This window comes from Triturus cristatus, chromosome 2_1 (genome assembly GCF_964204655.1).
Source record: "Triturus cristatus chromosome 2_1, aTriCri1.1, whole genome shotgun sequence".
NCBI lineage: Eukaryota > Metazoa > Chordata > Amphibia > Caudata > Salamandridae > Triturus > Triturus cristatus.
This window is the reverse complement of record NC_140581.1, coordinates 421,493,742-421,521,553: the sequence shown is the minus strand read 5'-3', so window position 1 is coordinate 421,521,553 and position 27,812 is coordinate 421,493,742. Positions and strand designations below refer to the sequence as shown.

Sequence of the window (27,812 nt, the reverse complement as noted above, 5' to 3'; positions counted from 1 at the left end):
ATTTCATTGGATGACATTGTAGGATAAATACAATCTGTTTGTGTAGAAAGTTAACCATCATCCGTGGATGACATTTAGGGAGTGCTTAAGTCCCTAGGGTGTCACTGGATGGAGGGGTTAACCATTGGCTCTTATATAGCGTGATATTGCCACAGCCTTTTGCCAAATAGTCTCTATGAAGATGTGGCACATGCAGGCAAGATAGTTTAAAATTATTTGGGAATTAGTTTATTTTACATTTTGACAACCGTGGGGCCTAACAAGTACTCTCTGGTTGTGGAATTTGGGGATTTCTTCCAGAAGAAGCAAACCCACATGGAACTATTATCTTCCTTCTCCTATACCAATTGTGCCAGAAACATAAATGTTGATTATACTGGATTGAAGACTTAATAAATGCATTACATCCATTTACAGGTTTAAAGTTTTATTTCTTAATTTACAAATTATTGAACAAAATCACTTGATATTTGCATGGCATGAACAACAGAAGACTTGGTGTAATAGTTGGTGCTGTCCTGTGGCTTTCCTGAGCAGAGAGCGTAAATGAAAAACACATAAAAAACTTTATAATGGATCTAAAATTCAACATTAAAGATTTATCAAAATTTATAAAATGTTCTTTAATTATTTCACAGTGATACTAATTATGCTAATGTCTTCGTACGGTTTGTCAGTTTTGGGGTTGACTTTCACATTGGAGATCCGCTGAACGACTTCCATCCCTTTCGTCACTCGCCCAAACACTGTATGTTTGTTGTCTAGCCATGGCTATATAATGAAAAAGAAAAGGAAAAAGGAAAGCAGTGTTACAATTTAAAAATCTTTATTTTTATTTTTTTTAATTTTTAATTTAATGCAAGGGTGATGGTCTAAATTTATATGAGAGAATTAAAAGACTGCTTGCTTTAACTCCACAGCAATCACTGGTTGACTAATTTGCATTCTAAACATTTGAACACTTCTACATTTTGGAATCTTTGTTAGTACAGAAATCTCTTACTGACCCAATTCTGCAAGTGTAGGCCGACTTCTCAAGCCAGCGTATTATGGGCAGTTGTGATAAATGTTGTTAGAGGCTACTCGTTGAAAAAACAAACCTTATTGTTTCACATCAAATCTCACCAGGTTTCAAAGAGTAACCAACAGAGCTACACTAACCTATTGGTTGAGGCGTTCAAATGTTTCTACAACATTAGCAATCTTACTAAATTGCTTACAAAGAGCATGGAAGGCTAAGGAAAGTAAAACAAGAGGATCTGAACAAGCAAATGGAGGGGAAATTCAAAGAAACAATAGCTCATGGTCATACCATTATGCAGAGACTTAAAAAATGAGTTTGGCCCTCAACAGCACTACACCATCCCCACAAGGTTTATAACAGGATCCTGGAAACATCAGGCTATCACACATGCAGATTAAGGCCCACTGTCACGAGTGTCCTTAGTCTTATGCTGCTGACATGTGTATGGAGCAACGGCAAAAGTAGGATTAGTTCCGCTACTTGCATGTTTCACATCTAAAAACCCTGTTAGCCATCTTAATGGCAATCCAGCTATCAGTGTAAGCTATGTAAAAAGTTAACTTCCCCTTATGGTGTGTGTATGTTCTTATTTTGTACCATGTTTTGATAGCAGTTTGTAACTGCGTTTTGGAGAAGAAGCCACAACAAGAACTAGAGGGAGGAATTTAGAGGAAACATGCGTGCGAATACAGTGCAGTAGAAGAGACGAATACAAGATACATGCAACTCCACAACATGATGCCAGATATTGATGCTTTCTCAATGTGGCAAGATCTTTTCGAAAGTTGCCACTCTGTTCTAATCAAAGTCGATAACTTGGAAGCTTTCCAAGAAATTACTGATGTTGCTACAAAGAAGCTTGATAAGAAAGACACTTCTACAGAAGTACAGATGTAAATGCGCCCTGAAACTTTCCAAGCAAAGCAACTGGCTAGAACCATCATTCCTCTACATCCTGGTCTACCAGATTTGGTAAGGGGTACTTTTCTGATTCCCTCCTTTGCTACCTCTGTGAAGAATTGAATATAATGGGAAACCCAATCTACCCTTGAGGGCTTGGGCAAATCAAATGAACGGGTAAAAGGTGCCTTCAAGGGATTTATTTGAAATACTCTAGTCTATTGCTTTTGATATATATTTTTAACTGCAAGGATTATTGATAAACTCGCCAGAGAGATATTATTCAAATGTATTTTCACTAAGAAATATTTTTGTTCCTTGTGAGGACATAAGAACCAATGAACCTATCACAAAACAACTGCAGACTGCCGTATTTTCGCTGCGCTACAAAACTTAACAGAATAAACTTCGTCAATTGAGAAGTTTTTGGGGACTGGAAATGTAATTACACCGTCCAAAAAGCACCAGAGTTCACTTACCTGTATCTTTTGACGATTATTCACCTTAAACAAAAGCTACAGAACGACGATCGATTTGACATATACATATCAATTGTATTCTATAATTCTTGAATCTTTGGAAACCCCATTAAGGGGTCAACTGTTAAATTTATGATAGTCCTGATGATGGTCTCATGGACAAATGCATAGAGACTGAAATGTAGACATTCACACTCTCTTCTGGAAAATAATGTACAATGAGAAGAAGTGTTTACAATAGTGACATTGAAGGATTATACAATTGTATTTATTTTCCTCTTGTTACATTGTTTGTATAACTGTGTAGTACCCTTGATAAATTTCAAAAGATGAAACCTTTTTCTATATATACCCATGTTTTGAATATTTATTGTTTTGTGATTGGTTCATTGGTTCTTATGTCCTCACAAGGAACAAAAATATTTCTTAGTTAAAATACATTTGAATAATATCTCTCTGGCGAGTTTATCAATAATTCTTGCAGTTAAAAATATATATCAAAAGCAATAGAAATGAGTATTTCAAATAAATCCCTTGAAGGTGCCTTTTACCCGTTCACCTCTGTGAAGAAGCATCAAATTACAGAATACACTAAACCTACCTAAATATTCCCTGGTACTACAAGCAACGAGTAGTAGTACTATGCACAAGGGTCTACATGCCTAGTGCATAGGCATTCTCCAGAGAAAGGGATCAGAAGAATGGACTCTCCAGAAAAGAAGTTATTCCACACATCAGCTTTCAAAGTGAGTGCCACTGCTGTACTCTACTGGATGAATCTGCTTTATGGGATTCTATTGGACAAACATGGAATTCTTGTCAAAAGCAAAATGAAAGATTCTTAAGAAATTTGGAAGTGGGGCATAACATGAGCTAATGTGATTGGCACATTTAGAGAGACTGTGAATATGTCAATGTGACAGCTTTTAAATAAAACTCATTTCCTGGCCGCATCTCACCGCGTTATCTCCTGATGGAGCAAAAGATCCTCGACCTTCCTTTGTAGACTCTCCTCTTTGTCTGACATGTGGAAACTCAACAACAACAAAAAATATGCTATAAGTTGAGACCCATGACAAAGGATTTTTCTAAGGATCAGATTAAGGAGTATCGACGTGGCAAGCAGCATGTTCATTATTCCTACTGCCGAAGACTGTTGCATGAGCAACAACACCACTTATCAGAAGCTACAACCATCATAAGGTAGAGTTCATCTCTACAATCTCCCTCTGGCTTGGCAGAAGATGAGTAACCGGCATGCACTAAATATTGTGCAATTTGAAAAAATATACTTTTTAGGAGTGCTCATAGGCAGCTTGAGGTGGCCAATTTTTCAATGACGTACTTGGGAGAACCAAAGTGTAATGATTTGTGGTTAACACAAACTAGTTTGAGGATGCTTCTAGCCTCAATTGTGAGCCATTTAAGGGCACTAGTATAAGCAAAATGTGGTTAAAACGTCTTGTACGCGATACAACCTGGCTACTTGCTGCATGCAGAACCACTTTTTAAGGGGCAACTTGGATGTTGGGCAGTCCAGTAAATAGCGAGTTGCTTTAGAACTAAAGATTGTATCACTGCTTGGAGGTCCTCCTCAGTGATGTATTATTTTATTTCTTTCATCAACCTCAGCTGAAACTGGAAGCTTTTCACCAGTGCATTGAGAGCTTAAAGGTTTAGATTACGGTGAACCCCAGGGATTATGGTCTTTTGATTGTTGCGATTTAGCCAGGCTTGAAGAGGAATGTTAATGCTGGATGGGTTTATAAGCAGGAATTGTGTTTTTACCAGGTTGAGTCTTCAGATTGTGGCAGACCACCACAACTGAATGACAACTCTTGAGGATGATTGGCCAATGTATTCCACTGAAGAGATTCTCAAACAGAAAAAGCAGAAAAATAGAATTAGATACTAACTTTTATCAGAGAAGAGCTCAGAGGTTGCATGTAAAGGTTAAGAAGGGTAAGCATGAGTATGGAGCATTGTACCTCCTTGCTGGAGGTGAAAGGGTGATGACAATGCTTTTTTTTGTTGGCTTCTATTTTGAAGATACACATAGAACCAAGTGAGTATTGAGCCTTATCACCATTCTTGCAGCAACTATTTTAAGGAAGGTGGGATGGTTAAAGTCAATCACTGCTAACAGGTCAAGCAGTATGAGAAGACGGAATATCTTCATTCAGAATTTGTAAAGTGTTGTCCTCTATCTGAAGTGTATCTGCTTCTATGCGTACAAAATCACACCTACTGGATTGCACTAAAAAGTCTGAATATTTTTCCTCTACTTCCTAATCAAGAAAAACAGACCACTCTAAGAATTCTGGCATTCCCTAGACCTGAAGACTGCAAACAAGCACATACAAAGAGAGGCTCAGGATGTTGGTATTTTGCAGAAGCTTCCTTTACACACAACACCCAGACTGGATATGTGCAAAAGACCCTAAAGATGGCTATTTGCAGGTTATCTTATGCACAAGAAGCACACAGTTCCCAAGATTCAGAAGTGTAAACAAACATTACAGATGAAGAGTGATTTCCTTCTATTTGAAACCAGCTCCATAATCCTATAAAAATGCATGGCTGTCACTGTAGTATCTTCTTCACAAGATATTTGCTTACCCCCAACTTGTATATTCACTTCTCAAAGCACTCTCACCAAAAAGTGTTTGACTATTTAAAAGTGACGAAAGCTCTTCAACAGGTTCAGGGGCACCATTGTCAATGCAGACAACTGAACTTGTTTCACCACCCAATTGGTTCAACATTTAGGAGCAGTGATAAGTTGCACATGATCTCCCCAGAAATATCTGGAGGATTATTAACACTAGAAATCAGGACTATAACTGGATGAGCTCGACCAGAGTGAAGTGTATGGTCTGGTGCTGTCAAAAGATTATCCTGCGAAGGTGGCCTACTATCAATCACCCAGAGAACAACTGTAGCAATATCATTTTTGGAGTTTTGAGATACCCATCTAGACTATCTGACAACACAGGTTAAATTGTGTAGCAAGGAATTAGAGGAAAAGTAACACACTTTCAATTCTCATTATACATTGTGGGCATTTCCTCTAAATTCATAAACAATGTAATATCTTTCATTAAGAGTATTTTTAAAGGAACATGATTTCAAAGAAAGAATTTGCAACTGGTGAACAGGACTTGCATGTTTTAAAATAATCCAGTCAACCAAATTTGATACATAAAGGGACATCTGACTGATTACACCACTGTGCTTTTAAAATAAAAAGAAAGTAAATGTTGCCCTCACACTTAAAACTGAAAAACAATCCAACCGGAGCATGCCACTTTAATACAGTAGGAACTGTGTTATGTTAACATGCTTAGCTGTCAGTGAGGCAGCAGCTTTTTAAAAGTTCCAATAAGAAGCATAATCAAAATAGGATGCTTTACCAAGAAGGGTTATTTGAGACCTTTCAGACTTCTGAGGCAATAGCCATGATGGAGAAATGATAAGCACTGTTTCCCCCCCAAAAGCAGATGAGGCACTGAGGAACATGCTCTGGAATGGTGGCAAAGAATGCATTTGTTATGGCCTACATTATATAGAAATGTGTTTGGGAGCAGTATGTTACTACCTCACATTTAATACCACTCAATTAGTGGTAGTGATTGATAGGAACTTTACGTTTTCTGGGATACAAAGGTCACAGAGGTAACCTATTGGCACATGGTATGTGGTTGGGGAACTGAAGGAAAGGATGGGTAGACTTCCCAAGGACATTGAAACAAACTTGGGCTGTTACAGGATGGTAATATAGGAACAAAGCAAACATTGATTTTAGTTCAGTACAGCCCCTAAAGAGGAGTTCAGATAACAGCCTTTTTTAAAGTAGGACATAACCGCAATAGCGAAACATGAAGACCTGCTATATCACGAAAGACTGAAATATTTTGAGCAACCCTAAGCTCAGTTCAAATTATATTGGAATGAGTTCTAGAAGTATTTCCAGATGCTTTAGAGAAATACTTTGGGGGAGGCGAATGGGAAGGGATCGAGAGGGTGAATCCTAAACAATCTATATATGGACGCAACATTACTGATTAAAGAGTGGACGGAGGAAAATCAGATTATACCCCCAGAACAGGGGGGTTTTAAACCGGGCCATTCCACAATTGACCACTGTTTTGCTCTCTGGTCCATAGCGCGGAAGTCGATCGAACAGCGGGGAAATTTATTTTGTTGTTTTGTGGACTTCCATGCAGCTTTTGATCTGGTGGACCGGGAGCTATTGTGGGAGGCCCTAATTAGCTATGGTATCCCAAAAGATTTGCTAAGTCTGGTTCAAATGCTCCACACAAAGAACTGGGCCCAGATAATTGTAGATGTGGATGGAAGTTTAACCAGGAAGATTGAGATTGGAAATGGATTGCGGCAGGGATGCGTATTGGCCCCCCTGCTGTTTTCCCCGTTCTTGGCAGATAGGCCCCTAGAGACAACCAACGGGGCAAGCCCAAAACAAGATGGTAAGCATATTGCATGTTTGCTCTATGCGGACGACCTGGTGATCATGGCTCAGACAGAAATCGGCCTGCAGAGGAAACTAAAGATATTTACCGATTATTGCTCCAAGAAAAAACTTGTGGTTAATATGGACAAGACTAAAGCCCTGAGATTTGGCCGGAGGAAAGCTGGGTTTGTATGGTTTTTGGGAACCGAGAAAGTAGAAACAGTCACAGAATATAGGCATCTGGGAATGTGGATTGAAAGAAATTTGAAATGGCATACCCATCTAGATGCGTTAAAATTAACAACATCAGCATCAATTAGCGGTTTGAAATTGTTTAACAAAACCTACGGTGCGATGTCAGATAGACCAGTGTTAAAAGCTTACTCTGCCATGGTACCTCCGCAGTTTCTGTATGGCGCGGAACTTCTATACTTGAGCGGCAAACAGGGCTGGGATATTTAGGAAGGCAAATGTTTAAAAAACCTATTCTCCCTCCCCTTGTCGGCAATGGTACAGGCCATAAGACTTGAATTAGGACTGACCTCATGGGGCATTCTAGCCAGTATGGCTCATCTCCGTTTTTGGCAACGCCTAGGAGTAGGTGAAAACACCAAAATATCACAATGGTGTAAAAACGAAATTCAGAACAGTGAATTAAAATGGGCAAAAGAGTCTAGAGCTATCATGACGAAACTATGTTGTACGATGAAGGTCAAACTGTGCCCCATCACTTATATGATTAATTGTGATAAGAAGGTACTTAGGATGTTGGGGCACGAAATATCGCAGGCACAGGATCAAAACTACCATGCCAATAAAACCTCAGTACACTTTATGACTATGGCATGGAAAAACGAACAATGCTTTCCCTACGTTGACAGGTTACATGATTGCCGTTTGCGAAGAGAGGGTTTTAAGGGTAAGAATTGGGGTAAACCCGTGTTATGTAAATAATGTCGTAAAAAGTTCAACGATTGATAAGATGGGAAGATGTATTTGTACTTTGGGCACTTCATGTGACTTGTTACATATTTTAATAGATTGCCAGAAGTTTTTTGATATTCGAATTATGCTTTTAAGACCGATTTTTAGGAAATATGAGATAAAATCTAGGGCCCAGGCTGTAACGTTGGTGACTGAAATGAGCCACTTAGACATTGCCGTTGCTATTGGGAAGTTCATGCAAAGAGTGAGGGCACTTCTTATTGGTTTTAAATGAGTTTTAAGCCACCAAGAATTAATTAATTAATGGAGGGTGAATTAATTGTATGTGTTTTAAGATGTGTTTAGTGTATTTATGGTTATGCAATTTTAGATGTATTTTAATTATATATGTAAGGTTTGAGGACCAATGGTCTAAATAAACGTAAATTGAACTACTGATAGAGATGGTGAGTGAAGATCCCATCTGAAATGTATAGAAAACCTTAATTAGCACACCTAATTGCCAGGTATGTCTTAGGACTAAATGGAAGATGGATTTAAAACGAATAGGAGGAAGACTGGGGTAACTCTTATGCATCTGTATTTTACAGAGCATCTATTGTACTAAAATGGGGCTACTAGTTTGCTCTTGCTGTTTGAGATTCAAGGGAGAAGAGAAAGTTGGGCACACAATAAGAGGATACCGAAACATACAAAACTGGGGTAATAATGCGGTAGGAGATTGATCGGAACCCAAAATTGGCAGCAGTAGGCATGATGGGGGACTACAATCTACATAAATACAATAAACCATTGCACAAACAGACTTATGGAGCAATCAAGAATTATTTTATGAATTCTTGGAAGCCCCAATATCTTGATATTTTCAAATTGGCAAAGTAGTAAGCATGTCCTCGCCAAAGATGAACTTTGAAGTTAGATTCTGTAAATTAGTTCCAATGCATTTGGGAACAATGGGAAGCATAATGAAAAAGTTACTTATATGATATGAGATGACCGGGATTTCTGAAGCGCAGCAAATGGCCATAGGCATCTAGATGCTAAAGTCTTGCCAAGCCGTTTGGCAGGAACTGAAGGAAGGAAAAGGAAAATGCTACTTAGCAAGTATGCATCTGTTCTTGCCATGTGGAGCTGTAGTTTCATATGCTTTGCATAGCCTGCCATCTAGTATTGGGTCCGGATGTTTGCACTATGCTTTTCTTCGAAGAAGTCTTTTCCAGTCACAAGGTAGGTGACTCCTCCTTTTGATGATAGTGCGCATGGGCATCAACTCCATTGTTAGATTGCTTTCCCGCAGAGGGTGATAATGGAGTTAGTGAGAGTAGTAGAAAGAGATGGCCATGTATATATGTATCTCAGTAAGATGTCACTGCAACAGGTATAGGTACCCGGGGAGGTGTGTCGGCACATGTGAATCTACAGCTCTACATGCCAAGAACAGATGCATACTTGGTACGTAGCATTTTCGGTTCGAGGCATGTGAGCTGTGGATCACATGTTCTGCATAGACTATATAGGAGTTATCTCCCAAAGCAGTGGCTAACCTATAGCTGTTGCAGTCGTCTGAAATAGTGTACGTAAAACTGCTTCTCCCACACTAGCTTGCTGTCTTGCTAACTCAGCAACACAATAGTGTTTTGTGAATGTGTGAGGTGTAGACCATCTTGCAGCTTTACACATGCCATCTATTGGTATATTTTGTAAGAATGCCATAGAAATCCCTAGTTTGTGTGTGGAGTGCGCTCTAGGGGGAATTGTCAATGTTCATTTTGCTTTTGCATAGCATGTTTGAATGGACTTGACTATCCACCGTGCAATACCCGATTTTGATATGGTATTTCCTTTATGTGGTGGAGCAAAAGCCACACATAGTTGTTTTGTCTTATGGGAAGGTTTTGTCCTTCCTATGTAGTAGAAAAATGCTCTTTTCACATCTAAGGTGAGTAAAGCACATTCTGCCACAGTATCTGGTTGAGGGAAGAAAGCAGGAAATTCAACAGATTGGTTGATATGAAAGGCAGAAAGGACCTTGGTTAGAAATTTAGGGTTGGTCCGAATAACTTTGTTTTGGCGTATTTGTAAAAATGGTTCTTCTATGGTTAGTGCCGGGAGCTCACCTACTCTCCTCAGTGATGTGATAGCTATGAGGAAAGCTACCTTCCAAGTGAGAAATTGCAGCTCACATCTGTGCAATGGCGCGAAAGGTGGACCCATCATTCTGGTGAGGACAAAGATGACATTCCACAATGGAGTAGGTGGAAGTCTTGGAGGAATGATTCTTTTAAGTCCCTCCAGAAATGCTTTAATGACAGGCACTCTGAAGAGAGACAGATGTTATCTATTCAGGAGGTATGCAGCTATTGCCGTAAGATGTAAGCGTATGGATGTGTATCCTGAATTTGAAAGCTGCAGACGTAACAAATAACATGGAGTAGTTTCTTACCTGTAACTCCAGTTCTGTAGTAGGGGTATCTCTGTTATAGTCATAATCTATGAATAATCCCCGCCCATGTGCGGGGACCCCGGAGCAATCAAAAATATCTCTTAAGCTGTCCCGCATTTGCAAACCTGCAAAGACACTTAAGAGACAGACAAAATAATACAGCCTAATCACAACAAGGCTGCACTGGCCAGCACTTCCTCTGAAGTGAACACAAAAGCCAAAATAAAGTTGAAATGTCATTTTTATTCACATTTGACATGTTCCTTTATTATCACACACTCCCTTCACCAAAACCCCTTTAAACAATAGAGAGGAAGGGGTGGACAGACAAGCCCTATAGGCTGTCATTATGTGTCTGCTAAAGGGATACCGTGCCTTTAAGAAACTCTCCAGAGACCCCCAGTATCCCAGGATGCACAGCCAACACAAGTTACTTTCAGTTCTTTTTGAAGGTGTATAACAACAGGCCTGATACCGTCAGGTTACTCCACCGGGGAGGAGGGAGGGTCGCTTATGACTATAACAGAGATACCCCTACTACAGAACTGGAGTTACAGGTAAGAAACTACTCCTTCTGTAGTAGGGGATCTCTGTGTATAGTCATAATCTATGAATAGAATGGCAAGCCCATCCCAACCAACAAGAAGCGGTGGAGTAAGACCAACCACCAACAAATCACTGTGCAAACAAATTCCTTAGCGAAGCCTGTCCAACCTGCGCATCTGCCCTAGCATCAGAATCCAGGCAGTAATGCTTTGTAAACGTATGGACTGACTTCCAGGTGGCAGCCTTACAAATGTCAGCAATGGGAACATTCCTAAGCAAAGCGGTAGTAGCCGCCTTGCCTCTAGTCGAATGTGCCGTAGGCTTACCCCCTAATGTTTTATTAGCTTTTTGGTAACAAAGCTGAATACAGGAAACAATCCATCTGGAAATGGACTGCTTTGAGGTAGCTAAACCAGTTCTCACCGAACCATAATTAACAAACAGTTGATCCGACCTGCGGATATCTTTTGTCTTATCCAGGTAGAATTTCAACACCCTACGCACATCAAGTGAATGCAGAGACCTCTCCGCCGGAGAGGAAGGATGCTGAAAAAACGTAGGCAAAGTTATCATCTGATTCACATGGAAATCTGATATTACCTTAGGCAAAAATTTAGGATGGGTACGCATCACTACTTTAGAAGCATGGAAAACAGTATACGGCTCTTGGCAACACAGAGCCTGAATCTCACTCACCCTCCTGGCCGATGTAATGGCCACAAGGAAGGCAGCCTTCCAAGACAAATGCTGCAACGAAGCCTTATGGATAGGTTCAAAAGGCTCCCTCATCAATCTAGATAACACCACATTCAATTCCCAAGGTGGAGAAGGTCTTCTAACAGGGGGAAACACCTTACGCAAACCCTCCAAAAAATCCTTAATCACAGGGATTTGAAAAAATGAGGTTTGAGAAGGGCCCTTCCTATACGCAGTCAGAGCTGCGACATGAACCTTAATAGATTGAAAATTAAGCCCAGACTGAGCTAACTGCAGCAGATAAGGCAAAATAACGTCTTCTTTACAGGATGTAGGGTCAAAGTCCTTCGCCTTGCACCATAAGCAGAATCTCTTCCACTTATAGGCGTAGGAAGTCCTCGTAGACGGTCTCTTAGCCTCTTTCAAGATCTCCATACAGTCCTGAGGCAGGTTCAAGTGTCCATACTGCACTAGCTCAGGAGCCATGCTGCCAAACTCAAGGACGAGAGATTGGGGTGAACCATCTGCCCTCCGAACTTCGTGAGAAGGTCCGGCCGGCACGGCAGGCGGCGGTGTGGCAGAACAGACCGGTGAAGAAGGTCGGTGAACCACCATTGCCTCGGCCACTCCGGAGCAATCAGGATCATTCTGGCTCTGGATTGCGACAGCTTGATCAGCACCGCCGGAATCAGGGGAATGGGTGGAAAGGCGTAGAGAAAGCTGTTGGACCAGCTGATCCATAGGGCATTCCCCAGCGTCCCTGGTTGGTAGTACCTGGACGCGAAGTCGCGGCATTTTCTGTTTTCTGCCGTAGCGAACAGATCTATATCCGGAGTGCCCCATTCTGCGAAGACGTCTCTTAGCACGTCGTCGTTTAGCACCCACTCGAGGTTCTCTTGAACGAGCCTGCTGAGCGCGTCTGCTTGGGCATTCTGCACTCCCGGCAGGTGGGTCGCCGTGATCGTCAGATTCCTGGCCACCAGCCAGTTCCAGATCGCCTGTGCCTCCCGAGACAGGGTGCGTGAACGGGAGCCCCCCTGCTTGTTGAGGTAATACATGGTCGTAGTATTGTCCGTCTGAACCAGCAGGGAGGACGTCCTGAAGGAGGGATGGAACGCCTTCAAGGCCAAGTGTACTGCTCTGAGTTCCAAAAAGTTGATATGGTAAGTCGTCTCCATCTGCGACCATATCCCCTGAATCTGAAGAGGGCCCGAATGCGCTCCCCAGCCCTGGAGAGACGCATCGGTCACTATGGTCTGGACCGGAATGTCCTTGTGAAAAGGAGTCCCCTTGCAGACATTCTCTGGGGAACACCACCATTTCAGAGACTGCCGAGCGTGCTGAGACAACTGGATCTTGTCCTCCCAACGCCCCCGCCTCTGGTCCCATTGATCCTCCAGACATTCCTGCAGGGGCCTCATATGCAGACGTGCATTGGGGGTGAGGAAGATGCAAGAAGCCATCGACCCCAGTAAGGAAGACACCGTCCTCACCGTAGGAGAGCGGGCTGAGATGAGATGCAGAGCCTTCCCACGGATTGATAAGCGTCTCTCCTCCGAAGGACACACGCTTGCGGTCAAGGTATTGACTGAAGCCCCCAAGTACTGGAGACACTGCACAGGGATCGGCACCGACTTCGTCATGTTGATGTGCAGCCCGAGACGGTGAAGCAAAGCCGCCGTCCTGTTGAAATGGCACTGGGCTTCCTGATAAGTGGACGCTTTGATCAACCAGTCGTCCAGGTATGGGCACACAAACACCTTGGTCTTCCGCAGGTGTGCCGCGACCACTGCCATGCACTTGGAGAACGTCCGTGGTGCAGACTTCAGGCCAAACGGGAGTACGGAATACTGGTAATGGTTGTTGCCTACCAGAAACCTCAGGAACTTGCGATGCTTTGGTGCGATCGGCACATGAAAGTAAGCGTCCTGCAGATCTATGGCGCACAGCCAGTCTCCTCGATGCAACTGAGGGTAAATCTGATGCAGGGACAACATACGGAACTTTTCTCGGCGGATCCACCTGTTTGCTTGACGCAGATCCAGAATAGGCCTCAACTCGTTCTTGTCTTTTTTTCTTACGAGAAAGAACCGTGAGTAGAGACCTTTTCCTTTTTGCTTCAAAGGAACAGCTTCTATCGCCTTCTTTTTTAACAGAACGTCTGCCTCCCGCTGGAGCTCCCGCACCATGTTGGAGGAGCGCACTGGTGGAATCTGTGGAGGCGAACTGGTGAAACGAAGACAGTAGCCATTGCAAACAATATTCAGCACCCACTTGTCCTGTGTTATTGTCCTCCACTCTGCCAGGTAGTGTTGAATACTTCCCCCCACCGGAGCGGGTAACGGATGAGGGGGAAGTAACTTTTCAGGGCTTCAACCCGGCCGGGCCTTTGTTCACCGCCGAGGACTGATGCTGGCCTCTGCCCCTCTGGCGCTTCTGAAAGGGCTGCCTCTGGTACTGCTGCTGTTGCTGGGGCTGTTGCTGGGGGCCCAACTGACGCCCTTGGCCCCTCTGCTTGGTGTAGCGCCTGCCCGAGGAACGGAAGGACCTCCTCTGCTCCTTAGGCCGCTCCAGCCCCACCGCCTTCAGAGTTTCCGCCTCAGCCTTCATGCGGGCCATCTCGTCATCCGCATGTGACCCGAATAGCGTCGTGCCAGAGAATGGTAGATTGGCGATCTTCTGCTGCGCTTCCGGCTTGAGCGGAGTCAGCCGCAGCCAGGAATGCCTCCTCATGTGTATGCCATGGCAGTACCCATGGGCCGCCAGCAGCGACACGTCCCCCGCCGCACTGATGATCTGATTAGAGACCATCATGCCCTCGTTCAGCACCTCTTGAAAATCCTCCCTCTTGTCTCTGGGCAGGGAGGCCGCGAACTGTTGCAGGGAGTCCCAAAGAGACCTGTCATAGCGCCCCAACAGAGCGGAGGCGCTAGCGGCCTTCATCGTAGTGGCCGACGTGGAGCACATCCTCCTCCCCAAGGAGTCCATTTTGCGACTCTCCTTATCCGGGGGAGCCGTGGATGAAGGCGTCGTCGAGTGTTGCTTACGAGCCGCCGCCACGATAACAGAATCCGGTGGGGGATCCACTCTGAGGAACGCCGGATCCGAGTCAGGAGCCCTGTACTTTTTCAACAGTCTCGAGGGCGCCGGCTTCACCACGGCCGGCGTTAAGAACACCTCCATAGCAGGTTCCTCCAACCCTGGGACCAGCGGGAGGAGGGGGCGCGACAGATGTACCTTATGCAAAGTCTCAAAAATCACAGAAGTAGTGGGAATAGGGGTAGTCACTGATATCCCCAACTTCGCAGCCCCTCTCAGCAACACCTCCTGGAACGTGGCAACGTCATCCACTGGAGAGACGCGGGTAGGAGGCGTCTCCGACAGCGAGGGCGAATACTTGCCAGCCCCAGAAGAGTACGTGCCCCTCGACCCTCTGGAACGAGACCGATACCTCCGTCGACCATGTCCAGAGCGAGTGGAGGATCTGCGCCTACTCCGTGATCGTCTGCGAGGGCGAGAGCGAGATCTCTGCCGGTGAGGAACCCTTGGGGAAAGAGGCGGTGGCTGCGGTGGCGAAGCAGGCAGCTGAGGCACGGCCAGAGGCAGCGGAGGAGGAGGAGGAGGAGGAAGGGCAGGCACCGGTGGAGGCGCCGGTGGAAGGTCGGGCACCGGAGGCAAAGGCGGCCGCTGGGTACGCAGCGGGGTCAGATGATCCGAAGCCCCATCACTTCTAGCCGGAGAGCCCCCATCATTGTCCGGGCTCGCGGCCACTCTCCTCTTCTTGGCGGGCCTGTCCCGCGTGGAAGCCACCGAAGGAGAACGTCCGCGCCTCCCCGATCCCCGACTGGAGATCGTAATCACAGAGGACGTATTCCCCGATGTCTGGGACGTCGAACTGTACGTCGACCTCGTCCGGCGTCTCTTCGCCCTCGACGACGAGCGCCGTCCCGCAGTCGATCGTCGTCTCGACGTCGACCCATGCCTCCTCGGCGTCGAACCCCGCCTCGATCTCCGTCGCCGAGGTGTCTGCCTCGACGTCGACTGCCGCCTCGACGTCGACTTCTGGTGTCTCGACGTCGACCGCCGGTGTCTCGACGTCGACCGCTGGTGTCTCGACGTCGACCGCTGGTGTCTCGACGTCGACCGCTGGTGTCTCGACGTCGACCGCTGGTGTCTCGACGTCGACCGCTGGTGTCTCGACGTCGACCGCTGGTGTCTCGACGTCGACCTGTGTCTCGGCGTCGACCGCCTCCGCCTCGACGGCGGGCGCCGGGATCTCGGCGTCGATTCCGTCAGCGGCGAGCCGTGGATAGACGGCGACGGCGGCGAGTGAAGTCCATGGGGCTCGGTACGACGTCGATGTGTTGTGGACGTCGACCGTGACACCTGCGACGGCGACCCGGTCCCGGGTCTCGCCGGCCCCTCCCTCGACGTCGAACGCCGAGGCTGCCGCGATCCAGAGCCCTGGATCGACGGCGAACATACCGGTGCCTTCTCTCTCGCCGTCGACGTCGTCGCCTTCGACGTCGAACGCGACCTACCAGCCGGTAGGTGCCGTCTCTGCTCCCTGCTCTGCCCGGAGGTCCCTCCAGGGGCTGAAGCATGGACGGAGGAGGGGGAATGGGACCCTCCATGCCCTGAAGTCCCACCGGTCCTCTGCATCTCCTGTCCCTGAAGGCGAGTCTTCTCCCTGTCCCTCAGGGTCCTTTTCGAAAAGGTGCTGCAGATGTCACAGGCAGCCGGGACATGTGAGGGCGACAAGCAGAGGATACACACATCATGTGGGTCCGTCTTAGCCTTCTTCCTCCCACACTCAGGGCATTTATCGAATAAAGCCATGCTGAGAGTGGGCCAAAACTGCTCCAGATTGCAGGCAGTAGTAGACAAAGGCTGTAGACGTCGAATGAAACCACTATTAATCCAAAAAATCCGATTTTAATCAATTAAACCACCCAAAAGGGTAGAGCTCAAGCTCCAGGGTCCTGCTAGCAGGAGCCGGAAAAAAGAACTGAAAGTAACTTGTGTTGGCTGTGCATCCTGGGATACCGGGGGTCTCTGGAGAGTTTCTTAAAGGCACGGTATCCCTTTAGCAGACACATAATGACAGCCTATAGGGCTTGTCTGTCCACCCCTTCCTCTCTATTGTTTAAAGGGATTTTGGTGAAGGGAGTGTGTGATAATAAAGGAACATGTCAAATGTGAATAAAAATGACATTTCAACTTTATTTTGGCTTTTGTGTTCACTTCAGAGGAAGTGCTGGCCAGTGCAGCCTTGTTGTGATTAGGCTGTATTATTTTGTCTGTCTCTTAAGTGTCTTTGCAGGTTTGCAAATGCGGGACAGCTTAAGAGATATTTTTGATTGCTCCGGGGTCCCCGCACATGGGCGGGGATTATTCATAGATTATGACTATACACAGAGATCCCCTACTACAGAAATAATGTTTTGAACTGAAGTATCAAGCGGGGTGAATTGATTATTACAGTATATCACAAACCGCTTCCACTTTGCTACATAGCAGGCTCTTGTGATAGGACGTCTAGCCTCTTTGATGATGTTCATGCATCCTGGCGGGAGATTAAGGTAGCCAAACTCTAAGATTTCAGGTGCCAGATCGCAAGGTTGAGATGACTGGGGTCTGGATGTCTTATCTCTCCACGGCTCTGCGTTAGGAGATTGGGTGTGAGATGTAGTTTTTGGTGTGAAACTACTTAGAGATCCAACAAGGTTGTGAACCAGGGTTGACGGGCCCATGTGGGAGCAACTAGGATTAGTGTCAGGGACGCTAGTGTGAGTTTCCGAACCACTAATGGAATGAGTGAGAGGCAGAAAAGCGTAGGCAAATATCCCTGACCAATTCATCTACAGTGCACTGCCTCTGGACGATGGGCGTGGATACCTGGATGCGGAGCTTGAGCATTTTGTGTTTAGATTTGTGGCGGACAGTTCTATGTCTGGAAAACCCCACATCTGAAAGGATGGGAGGAAAGCTTGAGGGTGTAGTTCCCATTCGTGGATCTGTTGTGTTGGACGACTGAGCAGATCTGTAATCGGATTGTTTACTGCTGGAAGGTGTTCTGCGAGGGGATACATTTTGTGACGTATGGCCCATTTCCAGATAGACTGTGCTAGTGTGAAAGCTGGAGAGTGTGCCCCCCCGCCCCTGGTTTTTGTATGTAGTACATTGCTGTCATGTTGTCTATAAGAATCAGGACAGCTTGGCCTACTAGATAAACTTTCAATGCTTTGAGCGCTAGAAAAATCGCTAGCAGCTCTAGATGATTTCTGTGAAGCTGCTTTTGCTGCAAAATCCACATGCCATGTGCGTTTGGAGACAAGCTCCCCAACCAGTGAGTAATGCATCTGCTATTAGCAGTATCTGTGGAACCGAGTCAATGAAGGACTGCCCTTTTGAAAGGTTTTGTGTATTCCACCACTGCAGAGAGCGAATGGTGAGGTCGTCCACCAACACTAGATCGGATAACAGACCATGAGCCTGGTCCCACTGGCGTGCTAAGCATTCCTGCAGGGGACGCATTTGAAGCCTTGCGTAAGGGACTATTAGGATGCAAGACGCCATCATCCCTAGTAAGTGCATGAACACTCGAGCTGGAAAAGAGGGTTGGGGCTGAAACTGAGAAAGTAGAGTCTGCATATTGCGGACTCTGGTCGGGTTGGGGTAGGCCAGAACCTTTTGTGTATTTATAGTGGCTCCCAAATATGCATTTGTGTTGGATGGTTGGAGATGGTATTTGGACAGATTTACTGTGAATCCAAGATCGTGGAGCAACTGCACTGTTTTGTGAGCTGGATTTGATGAGCCAGTCGTCTAAGTATGGGAAGACATGAATGTGTTGTCTTCGTAGAGGAGCTGCTACTACTGCCAGGCATTTGGTGAAAACCCTGGGCGCGGTAGTTACTCCGAATGGGATCACCTTGAATTGATAATACTGGCCTGCTACAACGAACTTGCGGTATTTCCGGTGAGCAGGGTGAATTGGGATATGGAAATAGGCCTTATAATCGTAACATTCCTAGGCAACTAAAGAACTGGCGAAAATCAGGTGGATATATTCTTGGAGCCACCCCTGTAAAAGGAGCGACAAAAGCATCCCCTATTTGAAGGTGACTGCAAAGCCCCCATGGACTTTGCGACATTGGTGTCTTTTTTAATTTTTTCCAGCGAAGTGTCAACTGCTGGACCACAGAGGTGTTCCTTGTCAAATGGTTGGTTGAGAATAGAGGCTTGCACTTCAGGTTTGAAACCTGAAATTCTCAACGAAGCATGCCTGCGTAGCAGTTCACTGGTGTTTACTGCTCGGGCTGCTGTGCCTGCTGCGCCTAAGGTGCACCTGATGGAGGCATTTGTGATTAGTTTGCCCTCCTGAATAAGGTCATTAGCCTTTGATTTATGCTCATCAGGTAGAACTTGCATGAGTTTCTCTAACTCATTATAATGAGCCCTACCATATCGCGCTAACAAAGCTTGAGCATTAGCACTGGCAAATGACAGGCTGCTTGCGACGCTACCCTTTTGCCCGAGGCATCAATTAATGGCTGTGGCTGTCTCAAGAAGGAAATCGGCTGGGCTCGTACTTGATACTGACCTCACAATCATGGTACCCCATGCTGTAAATATACTTTTGAATAAGACAAAGACACAGCACCTCACCAGTGCACGTCTGACAGGTTATGAGCTAATGTTGTTCGCTAAACATATTACGATCAAACGATGTGCCACTCTGAATCCAGCCACGTTACTACCCCTCTCTTCCTATAATGATGAGATTGATAAACATGACTATCTTCGGACGGAAGAAGAGACCCTCAAAGGGAACTATATATCGATGGCTCTTGCTTTAAATTACCAGATGGCACTACAACTGCTATGTGCGACAGGGTCCAGCACAGCAGAGAAATAAGCACACGGCTGTTGCTTATCTCCAAAGTTTTGTGTTAAAATAGAAACCGCGCAACCAGCCATCTAATAGATGTGTAACACAAACTGCTAAGCATAGTCTGGGGTGCTGAGTAGTGGAGCCGAACAAAGCACAGTTTTCAATTGCTCAAAAGACTGCTGACATTCAGGTGTCCAGGGCAGGGATTCATGCACATCTTAGTGTTAGAGCAAGCAGGGGCTTAATTAACAGCGAGTAGCTAGATATCCACTGCCTGTGGTTTGTGAGTTAGCTCTCTTGTGAGCGTTGGAAACCATAAGAGAGTCTAAAGGTAGCTGACCCTTAATGTAAACTGGGTCAGTAAGTGTAGGTTTATATTTTTTCTCCACCCTGGGTGTAATGATTCTTGCCCTCACAGGATCCTTAAAGATCTCATCTGTAAGCTTAAGCATCCCTTTAAGTATTGGCAGTGTATGTGTAGCTTTCTGAGAGGAACTTAAGGTTTCAAATAAAAAATCCTCTTCTAAAGCCTCCTTATGGAGCTCCACCCCATGATAATGAGCAGTCCTGTTAAGTAGCTTGATATATATCATATATTGTTGTCTGGTGGTGAGGGTCTGGACGTATATAAATCAGGGTCAAGATCCGTGTTTGGTTAAGTGTCATAATCTTCCCATGGGTCAGTATCCTGTGGCCTATCCCCATCCCCTTCATCCTGTGGGTCAGGTGATAGTGTTGGTGGTGAATTTGTGGTTGTGCTGAGTAAGTTTGGATCAGTGGGCGAAGGAGGTGGAATGTAAGGTGGAGAAGGGTTAGTACCCACATTTTTCTTCTGCAGAGGAATGTGGTAATCCTGTTGCAGGCACATTTTCCTTTTTTCAGGCAATTTGGCATGGATATGTCCAGTGTCTGGATTTATGACCAGTTCTTTCTGTTTCGGATCCGAAGGTGGAACATTGGACCGAGGCTCTTTTGGCGAAGCCTTTGGTAGTCGTTTTCGGCGCCGAAGGTTTCGGCTCGGTACCGGCATGGGGCCAACTTGAGCCCAAAGGCTTTTCCTTGTGCTTCGGCACCAGGCACCCAAAATGTTTTCCCTGTGCCGACCTTGGCCCGAAGGCAGAGGAAGGACTGGAGCCTTTTTGGTCTGGTGCTGCTGGGGCAAGGGGGTTTCTGTACTCACGGTACGCTGACCCGGTGTAACTTGCTCCTCTTCTTTCATGTTGGAGCCGGCCTTGGACACAGAGATATGTTCTACTTCTTCGGCTCCTTGAGATATACTACTTCTCTGTCAGAATCTTCGCCGAAGACGTCCGATGTGGATTCGCCCTGATGTTGCATCTCGTAACATCGGGCCACATGGTCACGGAGCATCTTCTTCGATCAGAACAATCACTACACGTCGCAATCTTGTTCGTCGTGTTCTGGGGATAGGCAGAGGTTGTACACTTCGTGCAAGTCGGTGCGAGGAAACTTAGCGCGACACCCGGGACAGAGCTTGAATGGAGTTCGTTCCATGGACAGCTAGTGCGCCCGGCACAGGTAGGCCCAACGGCCTTCCACAAGTTTTGCTATCGAAGGTCTTTGAGTCGAAACGATATGTGGAGAATGGGAAACACGATCGAGAAACAATACCATAGAGAGTAGTGGATTGCGCGAAGGGAACCCGAGTAACGGTGCCGATCCGGAGCGCAGCAATTCACATCTGAACCCGATGGCGAATAAAAACAATCCAACAACGGGGTTGATGCCCATGCGCACTATCACCGAAAGGACGAGTTGTGAGAAGTTGGCCTGATGTATGATGTCACTAGTTATAGTGTACACCTTATATCAGTCCAAATACCCTTATGGTGATTGGTTGTAAAGTCAACCTTATAGACCAGCTATCCTAGTGGTAGCATGGACAAGAGCAGTCTTAGGCTAAACTCTGAATGGCATGTGAAGCCAGCTGTGATACCATATATAATCCCTTGAATACCAAATGAAAGGACACCACAACAGATATATATATAAAATAAAGTGTATTTATTCTAAGCAAACCCTCAGCACTCTTTATGAGTTTAGAGGTAAGTACAACACAGTCTTATTAATGCATACAGTAAGTCACACAGGTAAGTAATACAGTTAGGCCCTAGGGGCCACGCAAACCATATACTAAATAAGTGGTATAAGAACCACTGTCACGGAAATAGAATAGGCCTAGGCCTAGGGAATCGCTGGGGCTACACTACACTAGCGTTAGTTAGGAAGTGGGAGGCCCACGGGATTCGTGTGCAGAGTGGAAACACTCACGCGTAATGCGTAAAAGTCAATAGCAATGTTACAGTTTAGAAATAGATAGATTTAGGACACTTCCGGAGTAGCTAGGAAGTTGAGACTTGAAAACTAGACACTAGGATAGTCACTATCCTGATGAGCACCGGAGTACCCAAGTTACCTAGCCCACAGGCTGCGGGTGCATAGGGGTGAAGATGCGTCGTTTTCGTCGTCGACTCCTACGGATGCCTGAAGAAAGATGCTGACAGGCAGTCAGGGGGGAGTGTCCGGTGGATCCCAAGGCTGGGATCAAGAAGAGAAGAAACCTGCAAGCAGAGGGGACAGAGTCAAGGTCACTAGCCAGTGACCACGTGGAACCAGGAAGGAACCAGGCGATGTCGTGAAGAGTTGCAGGTGAAGGTGAAGCTTGTCGCTGCAGCCAGGAGGACCAGGAAGCGTCGAGGACGACCCGGACCAGGAGGCGAGCTGTCCCACGAAGGCTCTTGCTGTCGGCGGCGTCGAAGTTGGACTAGGACTCACCAAGCCTTGGCAAGCGGAACCCACGAAGAACAAGGGACTTGCTTCTGGTGCAGACCAGGAAGGTCTGGGGTGCTTCTTCTTTGCAGAGAAGCGGGAGCCAGTCTGGAGGAGCCAAACCAGCGCAGAAGATTTCAGGGAGCGTCGTCACAAAGGCCACTAGCCAGCGGGCAAGCAACCGGACGGACGCGGCAAGCAGGAAAATGCTGAAGGGCCCCACGCAGGACTCGTGGAGTGTGGGGGGCTGGTCTTCGGTGCAGATGGTGCTTGGGGTTGGGGCTTCTCAATCCCCGGTGCACAACTTCGAGGGTACCTCAGAAGCTGCGCTGTAAGTTACTAGCCACTTTTCCCAGGTAGCCGGTCCCACGTCGCTCGTCGCCTCCACGGATCTCAGCTCTGCTGCAGATGTGGATGAGGGTCGGAGAAGTCTGGAAATCAAGGCTCTGGTCGGGCTCTGCAATCGGTTCCTCGTCGAACGTTTCACAAAGCAAAGGGTAGTCACTTGATGGTGCCTGTTTGCACAGGGTAGCCACTCCTTGGCTACAAGGGAGATTCTTCAGTCTTCTTCTTTCGTCGAATGTCGAAGGTCCAGAGTTTCTGTTCAGTTTTGCAGGTTCAGGATAATCTAAAGTCTTGAGGCCCAACTCCCACTCTTATACTAATCTGGGGGGCTGGGATACCTGCTAGGTCACGCCTTATGGGTGGGACCTGGGAGGGGGTGGTTACACCCACTTCCCTTTGTCCAGTTTCGCGCCAGAGCTGGGGCTGGAGTGCCCCAGCGCCGGTTTGAACTGGACTATGCAAGGAACACCTTGTGTGCCCCAGGCATGTCTCATTCCTTTCAGCCCACCCTGCCCCAATACACTAAAGGCTGTCTGGGGAGGTGCTAGCACCTCCCCAAGCAGGAAACCTATTGTCCAGGCCTCCCTGGCTGGGATCACTCCCAGCTGCAGGAGGTCAGACTTGTGTCGTGGCAGCAGCATCCATTTTGTGATGCTGAGGCTTTGGTCAGAGGCTAACAGTTGAAGTATGATTTTAACATGTCTTTCCCTCTAGAAGGGGGGAATAATATTCTCATGTCCAGAAATGGCATGGGGGTATTATTCCCGAGTGTTAGACACCTTACACGACATGTTTTGATAAAGCCAAACCATAGTTACCATAACCGTCTAAGATTATAAGGCACTTTAAGAGTATATGGTAGGCTATATCATAGAACAGCTATAAGGACAAGGTTCCGAAAGCTGCAGACAGGCTCAGCTCATGCTAGAGCACCATCTCACATGTTACCAAGCACTCTGCCTCCAGGATTGTCAAGGCCTGCCATAGGAGTGACTGATAGGTACACATGTGTCTATATGTAAGTTAGGTATAGGAATACTACACCTAAGCAAGGGGTGATTACACGACCTTGCCCCAGCTGAGTGATCAGCCAGTTGTGTCAAAAATGGAAGGCCAGGCCAGGGGTGGCACAATACATGCTGCAGCCCCTGGTAGGCCTAGGGTACACCTATGCCCTGGGTACCTAGGGTACTCTGTACAGGGGCCAATAAGGTGATCCTATCCAAATGGGTTATGCACCTAAAGTACATAGTATTAATTTAGAGAGAGAACAGCAGGGCTGTGGGTCTGATTAGCAGGCCCACAGCCACATCTAAGTCGAAAACCAGTAAAGCAAAAGCAAAAAGTGGGGGTGAACATAGAAAGCAGACCCTACTCTCCTACACAACCGCCCCCAAACTTAGGGACATTAAACTAACCTTGACCAGTTGAGTCTTCATGTTCTAAGTGGAAATATCTGGAGAGTCCATCTGCATTGGCATGGTCAGTCCCAGGTCTATGTTCCACTGTGAAGTCCATCCCCTGTAGGGAAATGGACCACCTAAGAAGTTTGGGATTTTCACCCTTCATCTGATTTAGCCACAAGAGGGGCTTATGGTCTGTCTGAATCTTGAAGTGAGTGCCAAACAAGTATGGCCTCAGCTTCTTCAGGGCCCAAACCACAGCAAAGGCCTCCCTCTCAATAGCTGACCAACGTTTCTCTCTAGGGGTCAGCCTTCTACTTATAAAAGCAATGGGCTGGTCTTGACCATCTACATTCAGTTGTGAAAGAACAGCTCCCACACCTAACTCAGAAGCATCTGTCTGGACAATGAACTCTTTGGAGTAGTCTGGACTTTTCAGAATAGGTGCACTGCACATGGCCTGCTTCAGGTCATCAAATGCTTTTTGACAGCTTACTGTCCACTGAACTTTCTTTGGCATCTTCTTGGAGGTCAAGTCATTAAGTGGTGTCACTATGGACCCATAGTTCTTAACAAACTTTCTGTAGTACCCAGACAGGCCCAAGAAAGCTCTGACCTGAGTCTGGGTAGTTGGAGGAGCCCAGTCCTTTATGGTCTGGATCTTGCTCTCCAGTGGTTGAACCTGACCCCCACCAACTAGGTGGCCCAGGTATACAACCTTGCTCTGCCCTATCTGGCACTTAGTGGCCTTGATAGTGAGGCCTGCCTTTTGCAGGGCCTCTAAAACATTCCTCAGGTGGACCAGGTGATCCTCCCAGGTGGAGCTAAAGACAGCAATATCATCAAGATAAGCTGCACAATAATCATCCAACCCAGTAAGGACTTGATTCACCAGCCTTTGGAAAGTGGCAGGTGCATTCTTCAGACCAAAGGGCATTACCACAAATTGATAATGTCCTCCTGGGGTCGAGAAAGCAGTTTTGGCCTTTGCACTCTCAGCTAGTCTGATTTGCCAGTAGCCTGCTGTTAGGTCAAATGTGCTCAAAAACTTAGCAGCTGCCAGTCTGTCAATGAGCTCATCTGCCCTAGGTATTGGGTGGGCATCTGTCCTAGTGACAGCATTGAGACCTCTGTAATCCACGCAAAACCTCATCTCTCTCTTACCATCTTGGGTGTGAGGTTTTGGCACAAGGACTACAGGACTAGCCCAAGGGCTCTCTGAAGGTTCAATGACTCCCAGCTCCGACATCTTTTGTACCTCAACTTTTATGCAGTCCCTGACATGGTCAGGTTGCCTGTAGATTTTACTCTTCACAGGCAGACTGTCACCAGTGTCCACCTCATGGGTGCACCAGTTTGTCTGACTTGGGGTCAGAGAGAACATATGTCTGTAGGCCTGCAGAACTTGTCTGCAGTCCTGTTGCTGATGGACAGTGAGGCTGTCAGAAAAGACCACACCATCAACTGAGCCATCATCAGGGTTCTGAGTCAACAGGTCTGGGAGAGGGTCACTCTCTTCCTCCTGCCCCTCATCTGTAGCCATGAGTAGCCCCATGTCTGCCCTGTCAACATATGCCTTCAATCTGTTGACATGAAGCACCCTGTGGGGGCTTCTGGGAGTCCCAAGGTCCACCAAGTAGGTGACTTCTCCCTTTTTCTCAACAATAGTGTGGGGTCCAGACCATTTGTCTTGGAGTGCTGCTGGGGCCACTGGCTCCAACACCCACACTTTCTGTCCTGGCTGGTAAACAGTCAGTACAGCCTTTTGGTCATGCCAAGCTTTTTGGAGTTCTTGGCTTGCCTCAAGGTTTTTAGAAGCCTTCTTCATGTACTCTGCCATCCTGGAGCGGAGACCAAGTACATAATCCACTATGTCTAGTTTGGGTTGTCTGAGAGGTCTCTCCCATCCTTCCTTCACCAAACACAGGGGTCCTCTTACAGGATGCCCAAACAAAAGCTCAAAAGGGCTGTAGCCAACCCCCTTTTGTGGGACCTCTCTGTAAGCAAACAGAAGGCAGGGTAAAAGGATGTCCCATCTTCGCCTAAGCTTGTCTGGTAATCCTTTTATCATTCCCTTTAGGGTCTTGTTGAATCTCTCAACAAGCCCATTGCACTGTGGGTGATAGGGTGTGGTGAACTTATAGTTAACACCACACTCCTTCCACATTGCAGTCAAGTATCCTGACATAAAGTTGGCACCTCTGTCAGAAATGACCTCCTTTGGAAAGCCCACTCTGGAGAATACTCCAAGCAGGGCCCTTGCCACAACAGGAGCTGTTGTGGTCCTCAGGGGAATTGCTTCTGGGTACCTGGTGGCATGGTCCACTATCACCAGTATGAATCTGTGCCCAGATGCTGTTTGTGGGTCCATTGGTCCTACAATATCTATGCCCACTCTTTCAAAGGGGACCCCCACCACAGGTAGTGGTATGAGGGGGGCCTTTGTGGTGCCACCTGATTTGCCACTGGCTTGGCAGGTGACACAGGAGCGACAAAACTCCTTGGTATCTTCTGACATATGGGGCCAGTGAAAGTGAGGGACAAGCCTGTCCCAAGTCTTGTTCTGGCCTAAATGTCCTGCAAGGGGAATATCATGGGCCAAGGTTAGAAGGAAGCCTCTGAACTTCAGTGGTATGACCAACCTCCTGGATGCACCAGGCTTGGGGTCTCTAGCCTCTGAGTACAGTAGCCCTTCATCCCAATACACTCTATGGGTACCTTGAGCATTCCCTGCAGCCTCAGCAGCAGCCAGCTGTCTGAGGGGTTCAAGAGAGGGGCAGTCTAATTGAGCCTGCCTCAGATCTGCCCTGGAAGGTCCCCCTGTCCCAAGAAACTCAACCTGATCAGGTTCAAGTTCTTCTAGGACAGTTCCTTCAGGGCTCTCAGAATCATCCTCCTGGGAGGGCTGATCCACCACCTGAGGCAGGGGGGAAGGCACAGCCTTAACCCTACTGCTCTTTCTCTTGGATTGTGACTGGTCCATAGTTTCAGGATCCAGCACTTGTTCAGTGTTGCACTTTTTGGCCTGTGACCTGGTCACAGCAAGGACATGTGCATCTATCCCCAGCATTTCTGCATGGGTCCTATACTCCACTTCAGACCAAACTGAAGTTTCAAGATCATTGCCCAGTAAACACTCTACAGGAAGGTCTGAACTAACAACAACTTTCTTGAGGCCAGTTACCCCTCCCCAGGAGAAGTTAACAATAGCCACACTATGGGAGGTAGTGGCATTGCTAGCGTTGGTCACTAGGTAATTCTCACCTAGTATGATCTGTCCAGGGTCCACAAAAGCAGGTGTCACCATTGTGACACTAGCCCCAGTGTCCCTGTAGGCCTGAGCCATTCTTTGGTTGATAAAAGGTGTCTGTCTGTACTTGCCCAGGTTACTGGGGCCTACAGTAGAGGACAAAGCTAAGTCCCCATCACAGATCAGGACAGCCTGAGTAGGTACTCTGACTAGGCCAGAATCCTCCTCAGTTCCCAGGGTTAACCCTACTACACCCTTTTGCTGGGAACCACCACTTACAGCTGAACTAGGGGGTACAGTTGCCTTAGGGGCAATGGTGGCTGGGGGCTTATCCTTTTTGGTGCACTCACTAAACCAATGTGAGGTAGACTTACAATAGTTGCACCATGGTTTCTTTTGGCCTTCTTTCTTCTTATCCTTTTTGGAACCACCCTCCCCCTGAGCCTTTTGGGGGCCTGGTGAAGACTTCTGGTCTTTTTGTTTCTGCTCATTACCCTTCTGGTCTGCCTTTTTCTGATCACCGCCCTGGTTCTGGTTTTTCTGCTTAACTCTAGTCCTGACCCATCTATCTGCCTTCTTTCCCAATTCTTGGGGAGAAGTCAGATCAGAATCAATCAGGTGTT

At 46.7% G+C, this 27,812-nt stretch overlaps 1 protein-coding gene across 1 annotated transcript in view; it reads right to left on the bottom strand.

Moving 5' to 3' along the window:
- Window positions 1-410: 410 nt before the first annotated feature.
- PPWD1 (peptidylprolyl isomerase domain and WD repeat containing 1) overlaps window positions 411-27,812 on the bottom strand; it is a 416,345-nt gene continuing 388,943 nt past the window's right edge. The window contains exon 11 of the mRNA XM_085631724.1: window positions 411-771. Coding sequence (XP_085487850.1) covers window positions 628-771 — 144 coding nt within the window. The 3' untranslated portion in view covers window positions 411-627. The remainder of the gene's footprint in view (window positions 772-27,812) is intronic.